Below are 17769 nucleotides of genomic sequence, written 5' to 3' on the forward strand. Positions count from 1 at the left end.
AGTCTGTTGGCCACATGCTGCTGCTGCAGTGATATTCCTTTTTATTTCTCTTGAATGTGTGGTTTCTTTACAGTAGTGTTGTGGCTGCCAGGATTATTGTTTTGCACTGCAGACCAGACGATGACAGCCGTGTCAGCAACATCTGTATAGGGTTTCTTTTAATACCAACATCTGGTAGATGCATTTTGAGATGGATTTTACTGCCGCCATATTTAAGGTTAAAAATAGGAGATTAATGAGTGGAGTCTGGAGCTAGGCTAATGATTTTTGCTTCTCCTGGGATTACAACCTAAATAAAAGACTGACGAATAGTTACGAAACTGTTGGAGCGATGCATATATCTTCATGACCTGCTTGATCATTGCAATATTATAACGTGTCATGTTGTCCTTTAGGTCATTTCTATTTGATTAATTCTTGTGGTTGTCCTTCACCCACATCCTTCTCTCCACATCACTGTCACTTGCCACTGTGGCCTCATTTCTGCTGCCGGCCAGAGCCCATCATACATTCAGATGAGACCTCTGGGGAGACCTTCATAACACACAAGTATGTTTTTTATGATATATAGGGTCAGATATGACGAAAAAGAAACCTCATCCTTTAAAAAAAAAAACTTTAATCAACTTTGCATATAGATGGTCATCATCAAGAGTCATTTTAATGATAAAGTCTGGTTTGAAAAACACTTAATACTTGTTAAGTAAGAAAAATGGGTTTGTTTTATATTAAGTTACATATTTGTCCTACACAATAGACCTAAAATACATTCCAGTTGTAAATCTGCTTAACTCCTACATGAGGACAATTATGAATCAAAATCATTTTGTTTTATTCACTGTTAGAGGAGATTGAAATAGGTATTTGAGTTCTGACAGTGTATTTCTAGGAAATCAGTTATTCAGGGTGTCGTGTCTGGCGAGACGTCTCAATGTTGACGGTCAAACATCACGTAAGGGCTCTATTTTTCCTATTTTTAAGGGCTGCTGGTTAAAACGTGTGTTTGATTTCCAGCCGTCCAACTATGTCCTTTTCTTAAACTTGGCTTTGAGAAATTCAAAATATGGCTTTCAAACATGCATAATGATGAGCACTTGCTGCAAACTGCCACACGACCGTACAGTATAAAATGTAACCTTTAATTTTCTTAAACATCTGTCTGTATTATGAGAAAACTTTATTTTACAAAAACTGTATTTTTGTCACCAGCAAACATTTTTTTTAGCATTGTATCTTCAAAAGACTGACTTATGTTTAAGGAAAATACTAAAAATAAATGTTGTTTTTAATCCAGTGAATGTATTTTGATCATATTCATGATCTAGACTCTCTGAAGTAAAACTACCACAAACGCTGCCTTGATCTTTTTTAATGATCCCTAACATCCATGGACATACTTTTGGTCGAACACATTTAAATTAAATGTAATTGCATGTTAAGTCTCTCCTTATGTTTACCTCAAATAATGCTGATAACTAAAACGTTTGTTGTATTCATCTATTCTTGAGACTCTTGGAATCTTATTTTGTGGCTGTTTTTGTTTTCCTACTGACCACATCATCACCACTCTGTCTCACCGTTATAGTAGATCGTCCCCACCCCTCGTCCAATGTTGCTCCGGTTTTTTTGCAGTCTCACCATCAGGCTCCGGATGCAGCATGACTGCTTCGTCACTCTTAATGTCTGTCTGTGAGACTGTGCCAGAGGTGTAAAAAAGGTTTTGTCATCATCAACCTGGGGCAGCTGGCAGTCAACGTTCCCTCTGTGAGTCTCAAGATATCAGCTCTATGGTGAGTGTCGCACCAGAGATCGGACTAGCTTACTACACGGATTGTTGTGAAAACAGCTGATCCTCCTCAGACCCGTCGAGCGCAGGAAAAACGTGTGTAGGCTTTATTGAGGGTGAAGGTCAGAGGGATGTTTCCAGATGTGCAAACTACAGAGCAGCTGGTGGACTGACAGTGGTGGTTGAATTTAGTGAACATAAGCTGCCATATGTCTGAGCTGTGGAATATTCGGTTTAATGTGTGTTTGGGCTTTCCTGGATTAGAAGCAACAGACGCGAAGGAATTGTGTCAAGTCTGATCCAGACTGTCAATAATCTACTGACGTCATTTTTAATATAATTAGAGATGACGAGTTTATAAAAAATGTAAATCATTAAAAAAAAAAAAATTGCACATGGGGTCGAGGAAAGGGGTGCAGTACAGATGTGAGTGAAGCGGGCTTTAGTGTTGAATCCTAAAAAACTTGCACAGTAGTTTCTGCTTCAGTAGTTTGTATGAGATGAAAGTCAACAACATATGCAGACTTTTGTGTGTGTTTGTGCTGCCTTCATGAGACACAAAAACAATAAAACTGATTATGTTGAAAAGTTTTTGGCAGCTAAAAACAATTTAAATGTTAAACAAAATATATATTCTTTAAAGGACAACTAATGTGTTGATTTAAGTGTGTTTTAAATAGATCTTGGCCTTCTATTGTATCATCAGTATGTCTGTTTGTACAAAACTTTCTTTTCATTGAAATATTTACACTAGAAAATGTGCTCAAGTCCTTCCCACTGAAAACACTTTTCTGGATATTTAATCTTGTTTACCACAACCACTATGCTGTGGTTGGTCAAACATTGAGGTTCGTCAGCAAGCTTCATCTGTCCTAGAAGTCTCCTTCTCCAAGGGACTCGTTGTATAAACAAAGTGGGCGTGATTAAATAGACAATTATTACATCATAATGGACTGCACTCTCGTAACCTCTCAGTCACTGAGATTACTGACGGGAGAGACATTTATAAAGTAATAACTTCATAACATGGTCATGATGAGAGACTTAATGCATCTTGGAGAGGAAGATTAAACATTTGAAACATGTCGGGAGAGTTGGGTTTTCACATTAGTTGACCTTAAAATATTTGTAATTTTTCTTGATCTATTGGAGAATATTTCTTGACTCTTTTTCTCAAAATGAAAATGCATACTATATATATATATATATATATATACATTTAATTGTGAATTACAAACTTAAATATACATAAAATAAAATGATATATGCTCAAATAACATATTTAGCTCATTATTATAATGAATGTTGCACAATACTACTTAGATTCGTACTTTTTGCCCCACAAAAGGGAATTAAATCTTTGCTTTAGTTTTCTTCAAAACAGCAAATTGTATTACTTTTAATTTGTGAACTTTGTGTCCTGTTTTTATTTGCAATTAATGTTTCCCTCTATTAATTTAACTATCTAAGTAAAGCCACATTTCATGTTCAGAAAGTTTTGTTGATGTCTGGGTACAACGTGTGGTCTAGCCCTGCTCATTAAAACACCAGTGAAAACATATTACATTAAAAGAAAGTCAGTTAACAATTGAACTGAAAGATAGTATCTTCCCCCCCCTGCGGTTCCGACTGTGGTTTCATAGTCTCCTGATAACAAATCTGAGAATAATTGTCCCACTTGAAGTTTGTTTTGACTTAATTGGCACCTTTTGCCAAACAGGAAGTGTGGTCCAGACGTTAATGTCATTTGTTTTATTGGATCAGCCCAGGGCACAATGCAAACACTGTTCCTGAGATCTGTTCTCAGGTTTGACCTCAGACCTGTTGTGATAAGACAGCGCAGCAGCCAAACATCACATCAGGTTTGAAATCTGGAAAAGCAGACAAAGGACCACACAAAAACCTCACTGTGAGTGTGGGAAAAATGCTGGTTACCCTGCAAATGTTGGCCTGGTATGTCTGATACACTTGTTTCCTCCCATCATCATAGGTACTACATGTTATCAATGTTTCCTGAGAATTTTGTTCAAATTCATTTAGAACATTTTGAGTTATTTGGATAGCAAACTGGTTATAGATACAACCTCTTTCGATGGGATCTAAAAGAAAAGAATATGGTTAGATTTTTGTTGCTGCTTCTAGGAAGTGTTCCATACACGGACTGTAGCTTGTGCTATACCAGTGGAACAGAAGGGACGCCACTGGAGGTCTGGATGTAATCCATAATTTAGAGAACATGCACATACAAAAAACCCTCTGTACTGTACATCTTGAGAGTAAACAATGAAATGCTTATTCTAGTCTCAGAAGAACATTTCAAAGCATAACTATAGCTTCTCATTCCCGTAAATCACTGGAGTCATTGTTGTTCCACAGTTTAAGATGGAAATCAAAGTGAGAAAAGCCTTAAATTCTCTACAACAGGAATTGCTCTGAGTCAGATAAAGAGACTTGATTGTATAGAACGGGAAGAGAGGGAAGTGTAATTCCAAAAGATTCAAAGTATGCTTGCTACTGTGTAACAATATTTATGTTCCTGCAGTGGTGGTGAGACACAGCCGGGGTTCATTGTTTCCACTCAGTTTCTGGAAAGATATTGTGCTGGTTTATTCTCAGTCGTCAGGTGAAAGCTGGTTGCTGTCGAATATGTTTTTCTATTTAAACCATACGTTCTAGCTTTGAAATTAGGATTCACGTCATGTTTATTGTTGCGCGGATAAATGTATTTTAATACATTTCAGGAAATTTTAGGTCATTGCTATGAATAATTTTATATTAAAAGAAATGTGTTGAATCATCAAATGAAGCGACTTGGCAAAGGTCTGTGGTCTACTAGTGTGTTTCTAGTTTTTGAATACCATTTATCACTAATCCCCTTAATTTCATCGTAGTCAGCATTAGGCTTGTTGCCTCTAAATAGTATTCAGTATAGCTTCATAACTAATGTTTATTCGAAGAAGAATATTTTAAACTTTTTTCCCCCTCACATTTTTTCTACACACACTTTTTTTTTTACACATTTACACACATTTTCATTTATTTACTAGTATATCAGACATTTGATATTGTTGATATTTTCCTTAAACGGTCCTCTTTGTTTAAAGTAATTTTTTAACAACTTTATTTCCTTTTTATGCTTTTAGGAAGACCATATTGTCAATATAAAGAGGGGAAACTACAATTGTTTGTATGACTGCATGCCCATCAAAAATTCAAAACAAGGTAACTACCATTGGTTTATAACTAAGACTGATTATCTAATATATGTTGCATATTTTACGTCTTATTTATTGGGACCTACTTTTTATGTGCAGCAGGGGGCAGTGGAGTGATCACTATTGTTTTTGTTTATAACTGCCAGGTCTCTTAGTCGCATCATAAAGATCCTCTTGTGTCATTGCTCAATGGATTTATTTTCCAAAGCATTATCAGAATCAGAATCAGAAACGTTTATTGCCAGTGTAATAAACATAAAAGATGTTGTTTTTTTGGGTGGCAGAACAAATAATTAAATATAACACAAGCAGTAGAAAAACAAACGCAAGCACCAAGGCAGCCGTTATTGTTCTATAGAAGTGAAATAATCACCTTCAAGATAAAGGCCAGCCACATGAGATTACCATCGCCCTCCAAAAGCTTTTGCTTGAGTTTACAGGAAACGACATTATGCGCTACTGCACAACTGTCACACACACAGAGGATTTAGAGATTAACTCGCTGTAGGTTTTACAGCACCAGCGATGTAATGTTAGATGAAACTCTGGCCAGTTGGTGTTCAAACAACTGAAGATTTCGAGATTGAGATTGTGTTTCTTCAACTCCTTTTCCAGCTGCCCAGAATAAAATGCACAAAATCAAATTAAAACTCGCTATAAATCTGACGCTAAATCTCGTCTTGCTCAGATCAGTGGATTATTTATGTGAGCTAAAAATGATGATGCGGTATTTTGGTAAAATATCTGCTCTGTGGTGGTTAAGATGATGATGAAGATGGATCATTTCTTCCTCCCTCGCTTCTGTGGCTGAAGATTCTATCTTTTATGAATCATCTCAAGTTCAGTGGACCTCTTGGGACCAAATTTCAATTCATGTGTGACCTCATGAAGTTCCACAATCTTCAGGTGTCACAGTGGAGAACGTTCTCTTTCACATGACCCTCAGTCGTATTTCTGTAATGGCAGCGGAATGTTACGCGTCATTTCGGTCACAGTGGGTATTGTTCATCTGCATTAGACCAAAATTGTAATGGGCTTTAGAGGAAAAAACACAGAAGTCACGCATAGCAGAGAATTATTGAACCACTTCAGTCAAGCTCCAAATCCAAGGTGATTAGATAATCTAATCCTAATAGCATGAGAAATATCAAAGATCTGTTGAGGTTAATGCCTGGAATTATGTTCCTTTGTTTATGTGTGTGTACGTTTGTGTGTGTGCTTGTGTGGAAGCTAGGAGTTTGTATTGGCAAGAATCTGGTAGAATACCTATCATGATTTAGGGGAAATCATACAATATACCGCTATATATTGTGATTCTGTAGGAACAAGGCTTTATTGGAATTACTTCCCAAGTACTTGACTCTGGTGTTTCAGAATGTACGTCCAATGATGTCCAAACATCAGCTTTAAAACCTGCTGCATCCTCTTGTCCTCAGTCAGTCAAGTCATCGTCAGGATCTTGTGGGATTACATGTATATTGTAAATAGAACATTTAATTATTTAATTAAATATGACTTTTAAATATAGACCATAAAAAAACTATGATAACAAATCTTTCCCAATTTTTGTTTTGCACAAAGCAACGTGTAGGAGGACCTTTATATACAGTACTGTGTTGGCGCTGCTGCTAATGTCAATATCAATGTCAAGAAATGTAAATTCTTTACGTTAGACCAGCAAAAAAAAAAGCAGGAATTGTAGGATAAGTGCTGTTTTCTTTCGCCTGCTTGTGCAGAGTTCTGGTCACGGGTGAGTTTGTCTGAGCTGCGGAGCAGTCGGGTTTGTGGTGAAAAGTGCTATTTCTGTCTGTTCTTCCTCAGCTCCGAGCCAGCGTCACACAGAGTCTTGCTGAAACAATCCAAACAATCACAGCATTGACACAGAGAGCGCACATGTCTCTCATCACCACCTGCTACTGGCCTCGCCACAAGGGGAAGCCTCACTGATATTCAGCCAGTGGCGTCACATTTGAACGGGGGGTAAACAAACACTGTTGCTGATGCTAGGCCTGTAAACAGATGCTCAGAACCAGTGTGTGTTCGCACTGTGAAGAAAAACAAAAAGCAACACTCTCCTTCGGAGAGTACAGTCAAATGAGTAGTTGTAGCATTTATTGATCACAACTCTTCCTTTAAAGTCCACATTCCTAATGGTTGAGAAGCAGTTACTGTATAGCAACATAATGAGTTGGTTCAGATTTCAGTTCCCATGTCGTACAAATAGCTTTTTTAAGGGGTTGTGGGGGGAAGTAATAAGTCATCAGCTGTCACTGAAGTGTTCACTGGCGTCACCGTGATCCAAGAGTGAAATCAGCATAGAGGCGGGTTCAGGTTTAACAGACTTTTATTTCCATTGTTCCTCAGGTTCTTTGTACAATAAAGCCTTTATCCATATGATATTATCCTGGGTTTTCTTAGAGGACTTAAATAAAAGCTGCCATATGTAAAAATATCATCATTTGGAGAATTACTTCTCGATCAATTACTTCTTATCAAAGTAACAAGTTAGGATGACTTTTGTTGTTCTCCTTGAAACACACATTAAACAGAAATTGTTGTCCACACTCCATTGAGGAATATGACCCACGCCCTCTAATGGTGATTTCCCTACATTACAACAGGTTTAGTGAAAACTATGATGTCAGCAAAAGACTTCTAAAGCAGGTACCGAATTTAAAAGTTCCTTAATAAGTCTACATATGTACACAAGTAGTTTCATATGCCATTGAAAATGATACACTGCAAATAAGAAGAACATATTATTATCCTGGTAATAAGCCATATGTCAACAAACAATGACACTTTGTCAAAACGTTTTTCACTTTAATTGTATTTGTATATTTTTACATGTTGTGTTTACAAGTTGGATAGATGTTACAAATGTGTGTTACGAGTCTTCTAAAGTTTAAGACCTTTCTGGTGACTAAAGCAACAACATGGTGCCTCACTTTTATTTAACAAGTAATTCTTCGTACAGATAACGTAACAGTAACGACAATATTAAATTTTTTCCTCCGTTTGTATTGTACACATTAATAGTTTGACTGGTAAAAATATGTGAGTTTTAACTATAAATAAATAATTATAGCAGACTTGTTTGTTATGTTACCGTCTCTTACCCACCAGTTCTCTCTACACACTCTTGGTATCCCAGGTCTGAGTTTTATTTCTAACTTCAGCAGCTCTGTGAGGGATCACGGCTCTAATTGGTGGCCCCGTTGTTAGCAAACGGCCCTCCAGAGGATCGGAGAGGTCAGTCCAGGCAATTAAAGATTGAAATAGTTCACCTCAGATTGAATCCTCTGAGAGGTAGAGCTTCATAAATTAAAATCAGTGAGAAGAATTAAAAATAAAACGGATAAACGAATGATCTAAAGCGGTGTTATGAAAGATATGTTGTTGAAAAATGTGTTCTGATGTGTCCTGCACCGAGGAATTGATTTCTTTTTGACCCGTCAGTCACATGTTGGAGTAATTGTATTGATTAACATGAGTGACACACAACGGACAAACCCATGTGTTGTGCAATTCTATCCTTCCTGGATCATTTACATGCTCAATTTGAAATGTGCTCTATTAAATGTTAACATCATGGAGAAGGAAACTTTTGAAATGGCTGGAGAGAGTGTTCATGGTGTTGTATGTCTGCATGTGTGTGTGTTGTGTGGTTCATTTCAGTACCTCTGACGGTATAAATGAAGGGAATAGTCATGGTTTGTCATCACTGGAGACATTAATGAACTTGAGAGAATAGTTTTGTTTTTCTGGAGTTGTGTTTGAAGCTTTCACTCTGATCAGAGAAGTGTTGCTCATGAGTGAGTGAGTGAGTGAGTGAGTGAGTGAGTGTGTGTGTGTGTGTGTGTGTGTGTGTGTGTGTGTGTGTGTGTGTGTGTGTGTGTGTGTGTGTGTGTGTGTGTGTGTGTGTGTGTGTGTGTGTGTGTGTGTGTGTGTGTGTGTGTGTGTGTGTGTGTGTGTGTGTGTGTGTGTGTGTGTGTGTGTGTGTGTGTGTGTGTGTGTGTGTGTGTGTGTGTGTGTGTGTGTGTGTGTGTGTGTGTGTGTGTGTGTGTGTGTGTGTGTGTGTGTGTGTGTGTGTGTGTGTGCGCTGATGCAAACCGTTCTGGTGTGTCACTCGTCGATGCTGCTGATCAGTTTCCCGAGGGGTTGTGCAGCTCAATTCCACTGAAGGACGTTGTGTCCTGTTACGGAAGCGTATAAAGGTCTCTGGTCCAGTTCTGGGCTTCCTGTGGTCTGCTGCAGCGGGCATGTGGAGGAGTCCACGCTTTCAGAGGAAGACTCTTCTTGACTCTCTGGTTCACGGTACCACAGGTGAGGTTCGTGGCGGTAGAATGATTGTTCTTAGCTTCGCCTTGCATGAGGTCGGCGGTTAGGAGGCGGATTTGTAGAGTTTACCTTCAGAGGTCGTTACAGTTATTATTGATAATTGATCAACAATTTTACTTGTTGTTTGTACTTTATCATAAAGTGTGCTATTGTGTTTTTTTTAGTGTAGGAGTGACTTGGGTTTAGAGTAAGCATGTTTCTTTATATGGGTCACAGGACAAACCATTGCTCATTGATCTCCATGTTTGTAGCACAGGAAAGCAGGTCAATGTTTGTCTCTGTGAAACCATCAATTTCCTCTCCGGGCTTCGTGTTCATGACATTTTTTTTTCTGGTTCATATCATTTTATACGCCTTGACGTCGTTAATATCGTTTCTTTTTTGTCATTTTTGCATTATTTAACTTATTTTCTCTATTTTGTCTATTTTTCCATCCTAAACATTGTGTTGTTGGACTTTCGTGTGCCTCCCCCCTGTGTGCCCCCCTCGCAAAATTGCCCCCCACCATCCTCTGTTCTGGTTGGAGATCGCAGCGTGCAGTGTAGCCCCAGTCGCAATGGAAGAGAGTGACCACGAGGCCCACTCTTCATCGGAGGAGCCGGACTCTGGTCCTCCCTCTCCTCCTCCTCCTCTACACAGAGACCATAGTACTGAGCAGGTACTGGTGTCATGACCCCCCCGTCCCCGGACCTAAGCTAGCGACTTATTTATGATCTTAATGAAGTTAAAAATATATTTTTACTGCATTATTGATCTCTTGCTCATGGGCTGCTGAGCTTATGTGGAGCAAAAAATATATACCATAGTTTTATGCCTTTTAATTATTAAAAAAGCATAACTGTGTTATAGGTGTCATAAAAACATAATTTGAACTTTCAATATGACTAGATGTAGATGAAAAAATTATTTTAAGCACTAGTAGTAGGATTTGAGTGAGCAGTAGAAACTAGAATCCTGCCTTTGTCATTTGACATCAGAAGTGTTGAGGTTCATCTCATCCTCCACCTCTTGTCCTCCCTCGTGTTCCTCCTGCTGCACCTCTCTAGCTCTCAAGCCACTCGGACGACTCAGAGGTGGAGAACATAATGCAGGACCCTCACCCTGGAGGGCACCACCAGCACCACCATCACCACCAGAGTCACCCAGATGCTCACGAGGCAGACTTGGAGGCCGAGAGCGAAGACCGCCCACTTACTCCATCACATTTGAGACCCCCCGTGGCGGGGAGCGCTCAGTCGGATTCAGGTTCTGACATGAGTCTGCCGCAGAGCAGGAGTGTGGACTTTGATTTATCCAACATCGGGTCCAGACCAAAGAGCCCGTGGGGCAGATTTGACCCGTACGACGATTACGAGGTAACGATGGTGCCGGGAAGAGTGTCTGAACTGGGTCGTGTTGTTGAGATCTTGCTGGAACACAGTTCAGTCTGGTTGAGTTCTGAATTCTACGCAGATGAAAGAGGGGGTCAATTAATCTGGGAGAGTTTTCTCTTTGCTCCGACCAGTAACACTCACCTCAAGTAAATCAGTCGTGTTGTTTTTCATTCATTGTAGGACCAGGACAAAGAATACGTTGGATTCGCGACTCTGCCAAACCAGGTTCACCGCAAGTCTGTCAAGAAGGGATTCGACTTCACCTTAATGGTGGCAGGTAAATCTCCTGGTGTCCATCGGGGTCTTCTACCGTCGTGTATCCGATTACACGCTGCGAGATCTCGTTCTACCGCAGTTGCACTATATAACCACTAAAGGGTTCGGTCTCCACTCAAACACCTCATACTCTCATTGCAAATGATCACCCCTAAAAATACTATACAGTGTTTATCACAGGGGTGACGTTCCAGTAACACCCACAATAAAGGGAAATCTGCGAAATAGCTTTACTTTATTTATTTTGTAGTTTATGGACATTTAAAACCCTGTCTAACTATTAACTTTAACATACAAATAAAAGTGTTGTTCTTGTTGTATCTTTTAACAATCGTTCTTAAAAGCTTGCTGTCAAAAAAACTTTATTGACACAACTTTTAATTGACACTTCCGGGCTCCCACATCACATGACCAAAACACACGCACCCCATTGGTCACAGAGAAATGAAGGAAGAAGAGGAGGGGGTGAAAATGGTTATTGATTTTTCTAAATGGTTATGTTTTGTCATCCGTGTATAACCCTGCTCTACTCACTTCCTGCGGTGGTTCAATCATAACCATTAATTTCTCACTTTAATAATATAGGAAGAATCTTATTGCATCGTCTGTCTCTGTCGACAGGTGAGTCCGGCTTGGGAAAGTCCACTCTGGTCAACAGTCTCTTCCTCACAGATCTCTACAAAGATCGAAAACTACTCAACGCCGAAGGTGTGGACTTTTAAACTACTTTTATTCTGGCAGTGTTATTTTGTCCTGTGAAAAAAAAACAATTAACTTGAGTCCTGGATAAATGGTTCAGCCCAGCAGCAACTATTTAGCAAAGACATTAAATACTTTTTCTATTTATAAGAAACACAGCTGCTTTAAATTCTCAGGGTAAAATGGGAATTGTTTAAAGTATATATACGGGTTATCTAAAAAAACTAACTCTTGGAGGAATATGCCTCCAAATTATTATATAAAATTGTGTGTTTAGTGCAGTGAGTGTCTTGTACTTAAAAAAAAAAGAATTTATATATCAACCTTTTAAAAGCATTAATAATCTGATGTTGACACTTGTTTCTTGACAAAAAGGTTTGAATTTTTTATATTTGTATTATCCTTGAAACACCATTCAGAAGAAGAAGAATTCATGTTTCCGCATAACGAGGGTGAAAATTCAGTCAACACACAGAGCTCAAGTGATGAGTTCACTGAGAGGGAGTGAGAAAACAAGCTGTGTTGAAGAGTACATTTTCTTTATTAAATATAGAGAATAATTTTCAGGTCTGGTGGTTGATTTATATGCATAGATCCATATGTATGAAGTGTTTTAAAACAAAGTTTCTCCATTTAATGAGTTTTCATACAGTTTAACTGCTGGATGTTTAAATGTGTTATTAGTCAATGCATGTTCTAAGGCATTTAAATATATTATTAAAAGAGAAATAAGGTGCATACAATTTTAGTTTAAGGATTTGGCTGTAGCCGACCTATTTTTCACATTGTTGTTTTGTTTTCTTTAAGTGAAAATGGTTAATATAGTTACAAGTCTGTCACTCCCCAGAGATTTGAACCCTCAACCTTCTACACAAGCTCATCAGTATTTAGTGTTTAATTTGCCATTACCAACAACAACACTAACACCTGAGCTTCTCTCTCCCCAGAGCGAATCACTCAGACCGTAGAGATCACCAAGCACACGGTGGACATCGAGGAGAAGGGAGTCAAACTCAAGCTCACCATCGTGGACACGCCGGGCTTCGGCGACGCCGTGAACAACTTTGAATGGTAGACGAACAACTTGATTCGCTAATTCAAGTCACGTGACTCACAGCAGCTTCTCCGTCTCAGCTGGAAGTCTGTCGCCGACTACATCGACCAGCAGTTCGAGCAGTACTTCAGAGATGAGAGCGGTCTGAATCGAAAGAACATCCAAGACAACCGCGTCCACTGCTGCCTCTACTTCATCTCGCCCTTCGGACACGGGTACGACGAACGCAGAACACTCTGCTTCTTCTGTCTGTCCTGAACTGAATCATTTAGATCATAATTACTGCCGCGCCACGTTCCACCTGATGAATAGTTCATGCAGCCTTTGAATGTGTTCTCAGATGTCTGCAGGTGACACTGATGCTGAGTTATTTTGAAAACACACGTTAGACACGCAGCTAGTGGTGAAGTGTCGCCCCCTATTGACAAGATATAATAGTACATAAACTTGAAGAAAAATGTTGGAAAATCGTAAGAAAAAATGTATTAATTTTCTATAGTCGGTGTTGTTAAAAACAAAAATTACTTTAATGAAAAAATGTTTTATCAGATAACATTATGAGGTGAAGATATTAATCAAGTTCCTGGTGCAGCTTCTGTAGCTTTTCTGTTTCAACTTGATGGAAATTGTTGCTAGTTTTGAACACGTATGAAGCGTTATGGCAACTCATCGTATCCTTTACTAGATAGAGTTTTTACAGACTCTTCGTCTAACTATCTCAGGATACTCAAAGCTGTCTGAATCAAGCTTTTGTGTTGAACCTACGACCAAGTCCTTCTCAGATACCAGATGCCAGATACCATTGACCACCTTCAGATCTTGTCACCATGACTCGGTCAGACATGAATCTACTTTAACTTGTCATTAAGAACGTTTTATGTCGATGCAGTCTTCGGCCTCTGGACGTGGAGTTCATGAAAGCTCTGCACGAGAAGGTCAACATCGTTCCTGTCCTGGCCAAAGCCGACACGCTGACACCCACTGAGGTGAAAAAGAAGAAAATCAAGGTGAGTTGTGATCTTGTTCATCTTAGCATCAAATACAAATTTGTAAAACTGGTCCTGGTCGCCCCCCTTAAGATCAGAGAAGAGATCGAGCAGTACGGTATCAAGATTTATCAGTTCCCTGACTGTGACTCTGATGAAGATGAAGATTTTAAGCAGCAGGATCATGAGCTGAAGGTAACTCTGACACCTTTGAGTTTTTAATACTAACAAAAAACCTGAGAATTCACTGATTGATCCCTTTGTTTGCTTGACCAGGAGAGCATTCCTTTTGCTGTCATCGGCAGTAACACAGTAGTGGAGGCCAAAGGCAAGAGAGTGCGAGGAAGACTCTACCCCTGGGGTATTGTAGAAGGTGGGCAGTTATTTTACGCCGGATTGAAGGCGACATCTATAGATGATCTGACTTTTATTCGCTTTTTTTGCTCACTACCACAAAACCGAAATTAAAATTGCTGTTATAAAATCAAATGGTTAATCAGAAAATATAAAATAAAAAGCAAAAGTAATAATGATAAAAAACATTTTTAATTTTTTTAATCTAAGTTTCACAAACAAAACCTAAGTAAGAATCATAATTACAAAAAACAAAATATAATTACAGAGAATTACACCTAAAATAATTAAATTAAAATTCAACATTGACATTTTAAACCAAAATTATTCAAACTAATTAAAAAAAAAAAAAAAAAATCTATATTTAAAACATAAAATCACAATTATACAAATATAATCGCCATATTATAACATTAAGAAAAACACTATTAAAAGAATAAAATCACAAATTAATTAATATAACTGTTACAAACCAGAGGTAAAATCCTTAGAAGGAAAATCTCCACAAAAAAAACTACATAACAAAAGACTATTAAAATAATAAAATCACAACTTACAAAATCAGAAATTACTATAACTATTAAGATCCTAAAAAACAAACCAAAGCTACAATTACAAAATCACCTAAAAAAACACAAAAATAGAAGTCAAATATACAAAAACAAAGTTTGTATTGAAAAAAAAAAAAGATAAAAAGAAACCATAATTACAATAAACCTCTATTCAAAGATTAAATCACATATTAAATGATACAATTAATTATAAAGTTAGAATGATGAAAAAACTAAATCAATGTTAAGAAACATTATGAAAACACAATTTGAAAATAAATGACATTTTCTGATTTGCAGTTGAAAACTCTGCACACTGCGACTTCATCAAGTTGAGGAACATGCTGGTTCGCACTCACATGCAAGATCTGAAGGACGTGACCCGAGAGACCCACTACGAGAACTACAGAGCCCAGTGCATCCAGAGCATGACCCGCATGGTGGTGAAGGAGCGCAACCGCAAGTAGGACACACTCGGCCACATTTACATTAGCTTCCTTTGATCAGGATACTCGACCAGAGACTTCTGTTTCACTACATAGAACTGAAGCTTCATGTTTTGTCCAGTAGATGGCGCTTTACAGCTCTTAAACTGAAGTTACAAATAGTTGTGATAAGTTGTGTGTTAAGGGATCAGCTTTTTTCAGGTGTTATTGAACATAATAATAAATCATTTTGGGCATGGTAACCATGGTGACAGGGTTGAGCGCAGACTTCAGCACCTCAGTATGAGTTTCCACTTGAGTAGAGTAGAGTGGTGCCCCTGTAGGTTGTGGGTCAGTGGCGGGTCAGACTCTTGGGGAGCAGGTGTGAGAAGTTTGCCTCTGCTGGCAGGAATGTTGCTGCACCTCACATGCAAGTCTCAAATCCACGTGTTTCTCCTCAGTAAACTGACCCGGGAAAGTGGCACCGACTTCCCAATCCCCGCCGCCGACGTGAAGGACAGCGAGACGGAAAAGCTGATCCGTGAGAAAGACGAGGAGGTACTGAACCACAACTCTGACCCGCAGCACCGGGAGCTCCGACCAGAACACAATTGTGAACACCAGGAGCCGCCAGGGCCCGATTTCAAACCAGAGAAACTCATGTACCTGAAAGACGAGGCGCTTTGATTTGACCCGAGTCGTGACGCCTCCATGTTTCTGAGGTTGACAATGAGTAACCCCGAAAACATGAGCCGTCACGTTGAGTTAGCAGACCCCCAAATCCCCCTCCTCCCTAGATTGTGTCAGAATAAACTCAGCGTGTTTGTTTCTGAATGTTTGGATTCAAGTTAATGAGCTGTCGAAACATGGTGATCACTAGTGTTGTGTTGACGAGACATCATGATGCAGCTGATGAGGTATCATGATACAGTGGCTCTGTCTTTTAAAAAAAAGGCCCCTAGATGGCGCTCTCTGCTCGAAAATTATTCCAGGTGTCATTGAAAAGAGTAGATAAGCGCCGAGAAGAAGATTATAAAGCAGAGAGTGCCATCTAGTGGTCTTTAAAAATGAAGACACTGTATCATTATACTTCATCAGCTGTTTCATGAAGCCTCATTAACACTTCCAGCACTGGTCACGTGACCGTCCTAGCTGGACTAGAGATTCACTAAGACGGTGAATTTTTGCTCACTTTTAATTAAATGATGTAACTATTAACTACTTTGATTTTAAGTCTTTGATGTTCCAAAGTTTGTGTGTCCAGTTTCCTGAAGTCTACTGTTGGACCACACCTCATAAATACTGACCATCACTGTCAATTTCACCAAATTTTTTGGGGCCACTTGATCTTGACTTGATCATGGTTTGAGTGACGACACACACCAAAGAAACAGCTTCTTAAATTTCCTTTTAAGCCAGATTGTGCAGACACACCCTTCAATTAAAATGAATGACTTAATTGGCATTTTCGCATCAATATTTATAAATTTTTTGGTTATTTTATTTGTATTATTGATTTATTTGCCCACCTGAACTGAATCCCATTAAGATAAAAACATTATTGTTTGTTGTTATGCTAATAAATGATCATTATATTCCCCAGAAAAGACTAATTAATTCTGAATTATTGACCAGTAAATAAAGTTTGAGTCAGAAACAAAACAAAGATTTGTATTATTCTGAACAAGTCATGTGACCAGAGAGTTATTGATTCATTGTGTGTTGACACTTGTTTGCATCTCCTCACAGCTGCGACGGATGCAGAAGATGCTGCAGAGGATGCAGGACCACATGGACAGCCAGAAAGACTCTTTTTAACAAGAACCCCCCCGAATCAACGGGACCACTACACACAGGAAGAGGAAAGAAGAGCAAAGATCTTCGTCGCCGTCGTGTGATGCGACGCTCCCACTCTTGACGGTTTCTCAGAATACTTTGAAAAGAAGGTTGCGGGTTCTATCGTGGATCACTTGGTCTCCTGACTTCACTACGTGCTCATTGGGGTGTCACATGAGTTTACATTTAAGCTTTTTTTTTGTTCAAACTGACAAGTTATTTTTACACTCTGGAGCTAATGAACAATATAATATTTTATATTTCACGCTCAAACGCCATTTTTATGTTATTGTATCTGTGTGTGTGTGTTTGGATGAAATAAGTGTGTGATTTCTTCTGTGGGTTGCATCTGAAAAGTTTATTTTTATTACTTTAAATCTAGTGTCTTTTTAATGAGAATGTAACTCTCTGTTGAAGCTCAGCACACCAACACTTGTAGGAGGTTTGGACAAGAATAATATTTAATGGATTTGGTTTCTCGGAATTTTGTGACTTTCACAACTTTTACATTTTGTGACTTGTTTTTATTAATGTATTTTTTACATTCCTAAAATCGACCTTAATTTTGTTTTTTTTATTTTAGTTGTATATGGAAATTGTATTATTCATGGAATATATTTATGTGGTAAATTTATTAATGCAAACACGGAAGGAAACAAATGACATGTACAAATTCTAATATTGTAATAAAATATTATTTCATGCCTCCATAAGATACGAGTTAAGAATTGTTTTTTGTTCCTGAAAAAAACATGTCATCTTATGAAGAAATATTTATCACAAATTAGCTATTTAATAAGGTTATTCACACAGTACTTTATTTTTGTGTGTGGAAACATTTCAGTAAAATGTTTCAATTTTACAGTAAAATCT

General features: G+C 38.4%; 1 protein-coding gene across 2 annotated transcripts; it reads left to right on the forward strand.

Moving 5' to 3' along the window:
* The first annotated feature begins 9841 nt into the window (after positions 1-9841).
* septin4b (septin 4b) lies at positions 9842-17609 on the forward strand. 2 transcript variants are annotated; one of them, XM_087795715.1, is made up of 12 exons: positions 9843-10000; positions 10389-10697; positions 10896-10992; positions 11613-11699; positions 12638-12761; positions 12825-12959; positions 13634-13751; positions 13824-13925; positions 14007-14103; positions 14936-15098; positions 15522-15618; positions 16810-17609. In XM_087795715.1, the coding sequence occupies exons 1-12, from the start codon at positions 9899-9901 to the stop codon at positions 16876-16878; spliced, it is 1500 nt and encodes a 499-aa protein (XP_087651841.1). In that variant the 5' UTR covers positions 9843-9898; the 3' UTR covers positions 16879-17609. The 2 variants fall into 2 exon arrangements, with proteins under 2 accessions (XP_087651840.1, XP_087651841.1); XM_087795714.1 differs by lacking the exon at positions 16810-17609 and having other exon boundaries at positions 9842-10000; positions 15522-15866.
* The last annotated feature ends 160 nt before the right edge of the window (positions 17610-17769 follow it).

Source organism: Callionymus lyra, chromosome 7, assembly GCF_982586985.1.
Source record: "Callionymus lyra chromosome 7, fCalLyr1.hap1.1, whole genome shotgun sequence".
NCBI classification, from domain to species: Eukaryota; Metazoa; Chordata; class Actinopteri; order Syngnathiformes; family Callionymidae; genus Callionymus; species Callionymus lyra.

Bases quoted from the DNA above. Each gene is read 5' to 3' on its own strand.
- septin4b (XM_087795714.1), top strand. From the start codon at position 9,899: ATGGAAGAGAGTGACCACGAGGCCCACTCTTCATCGGAGGAGCCGGAC. The intron at 12,762-12,824 runs GTAGACGAACAA...TCTCCGTCTCAG, and splicing joins GCCGTGAACAACTTTGAATG to CTGGAAGTCTGTCGCCGACT. The intron at 15,099-15,521 runs GTAGGACACACT...GTTTCTCCTCAG, and splicing joins GTGAAGGAGCGCAACCGCAA to TAAACTGACCCGGGAAAGTG.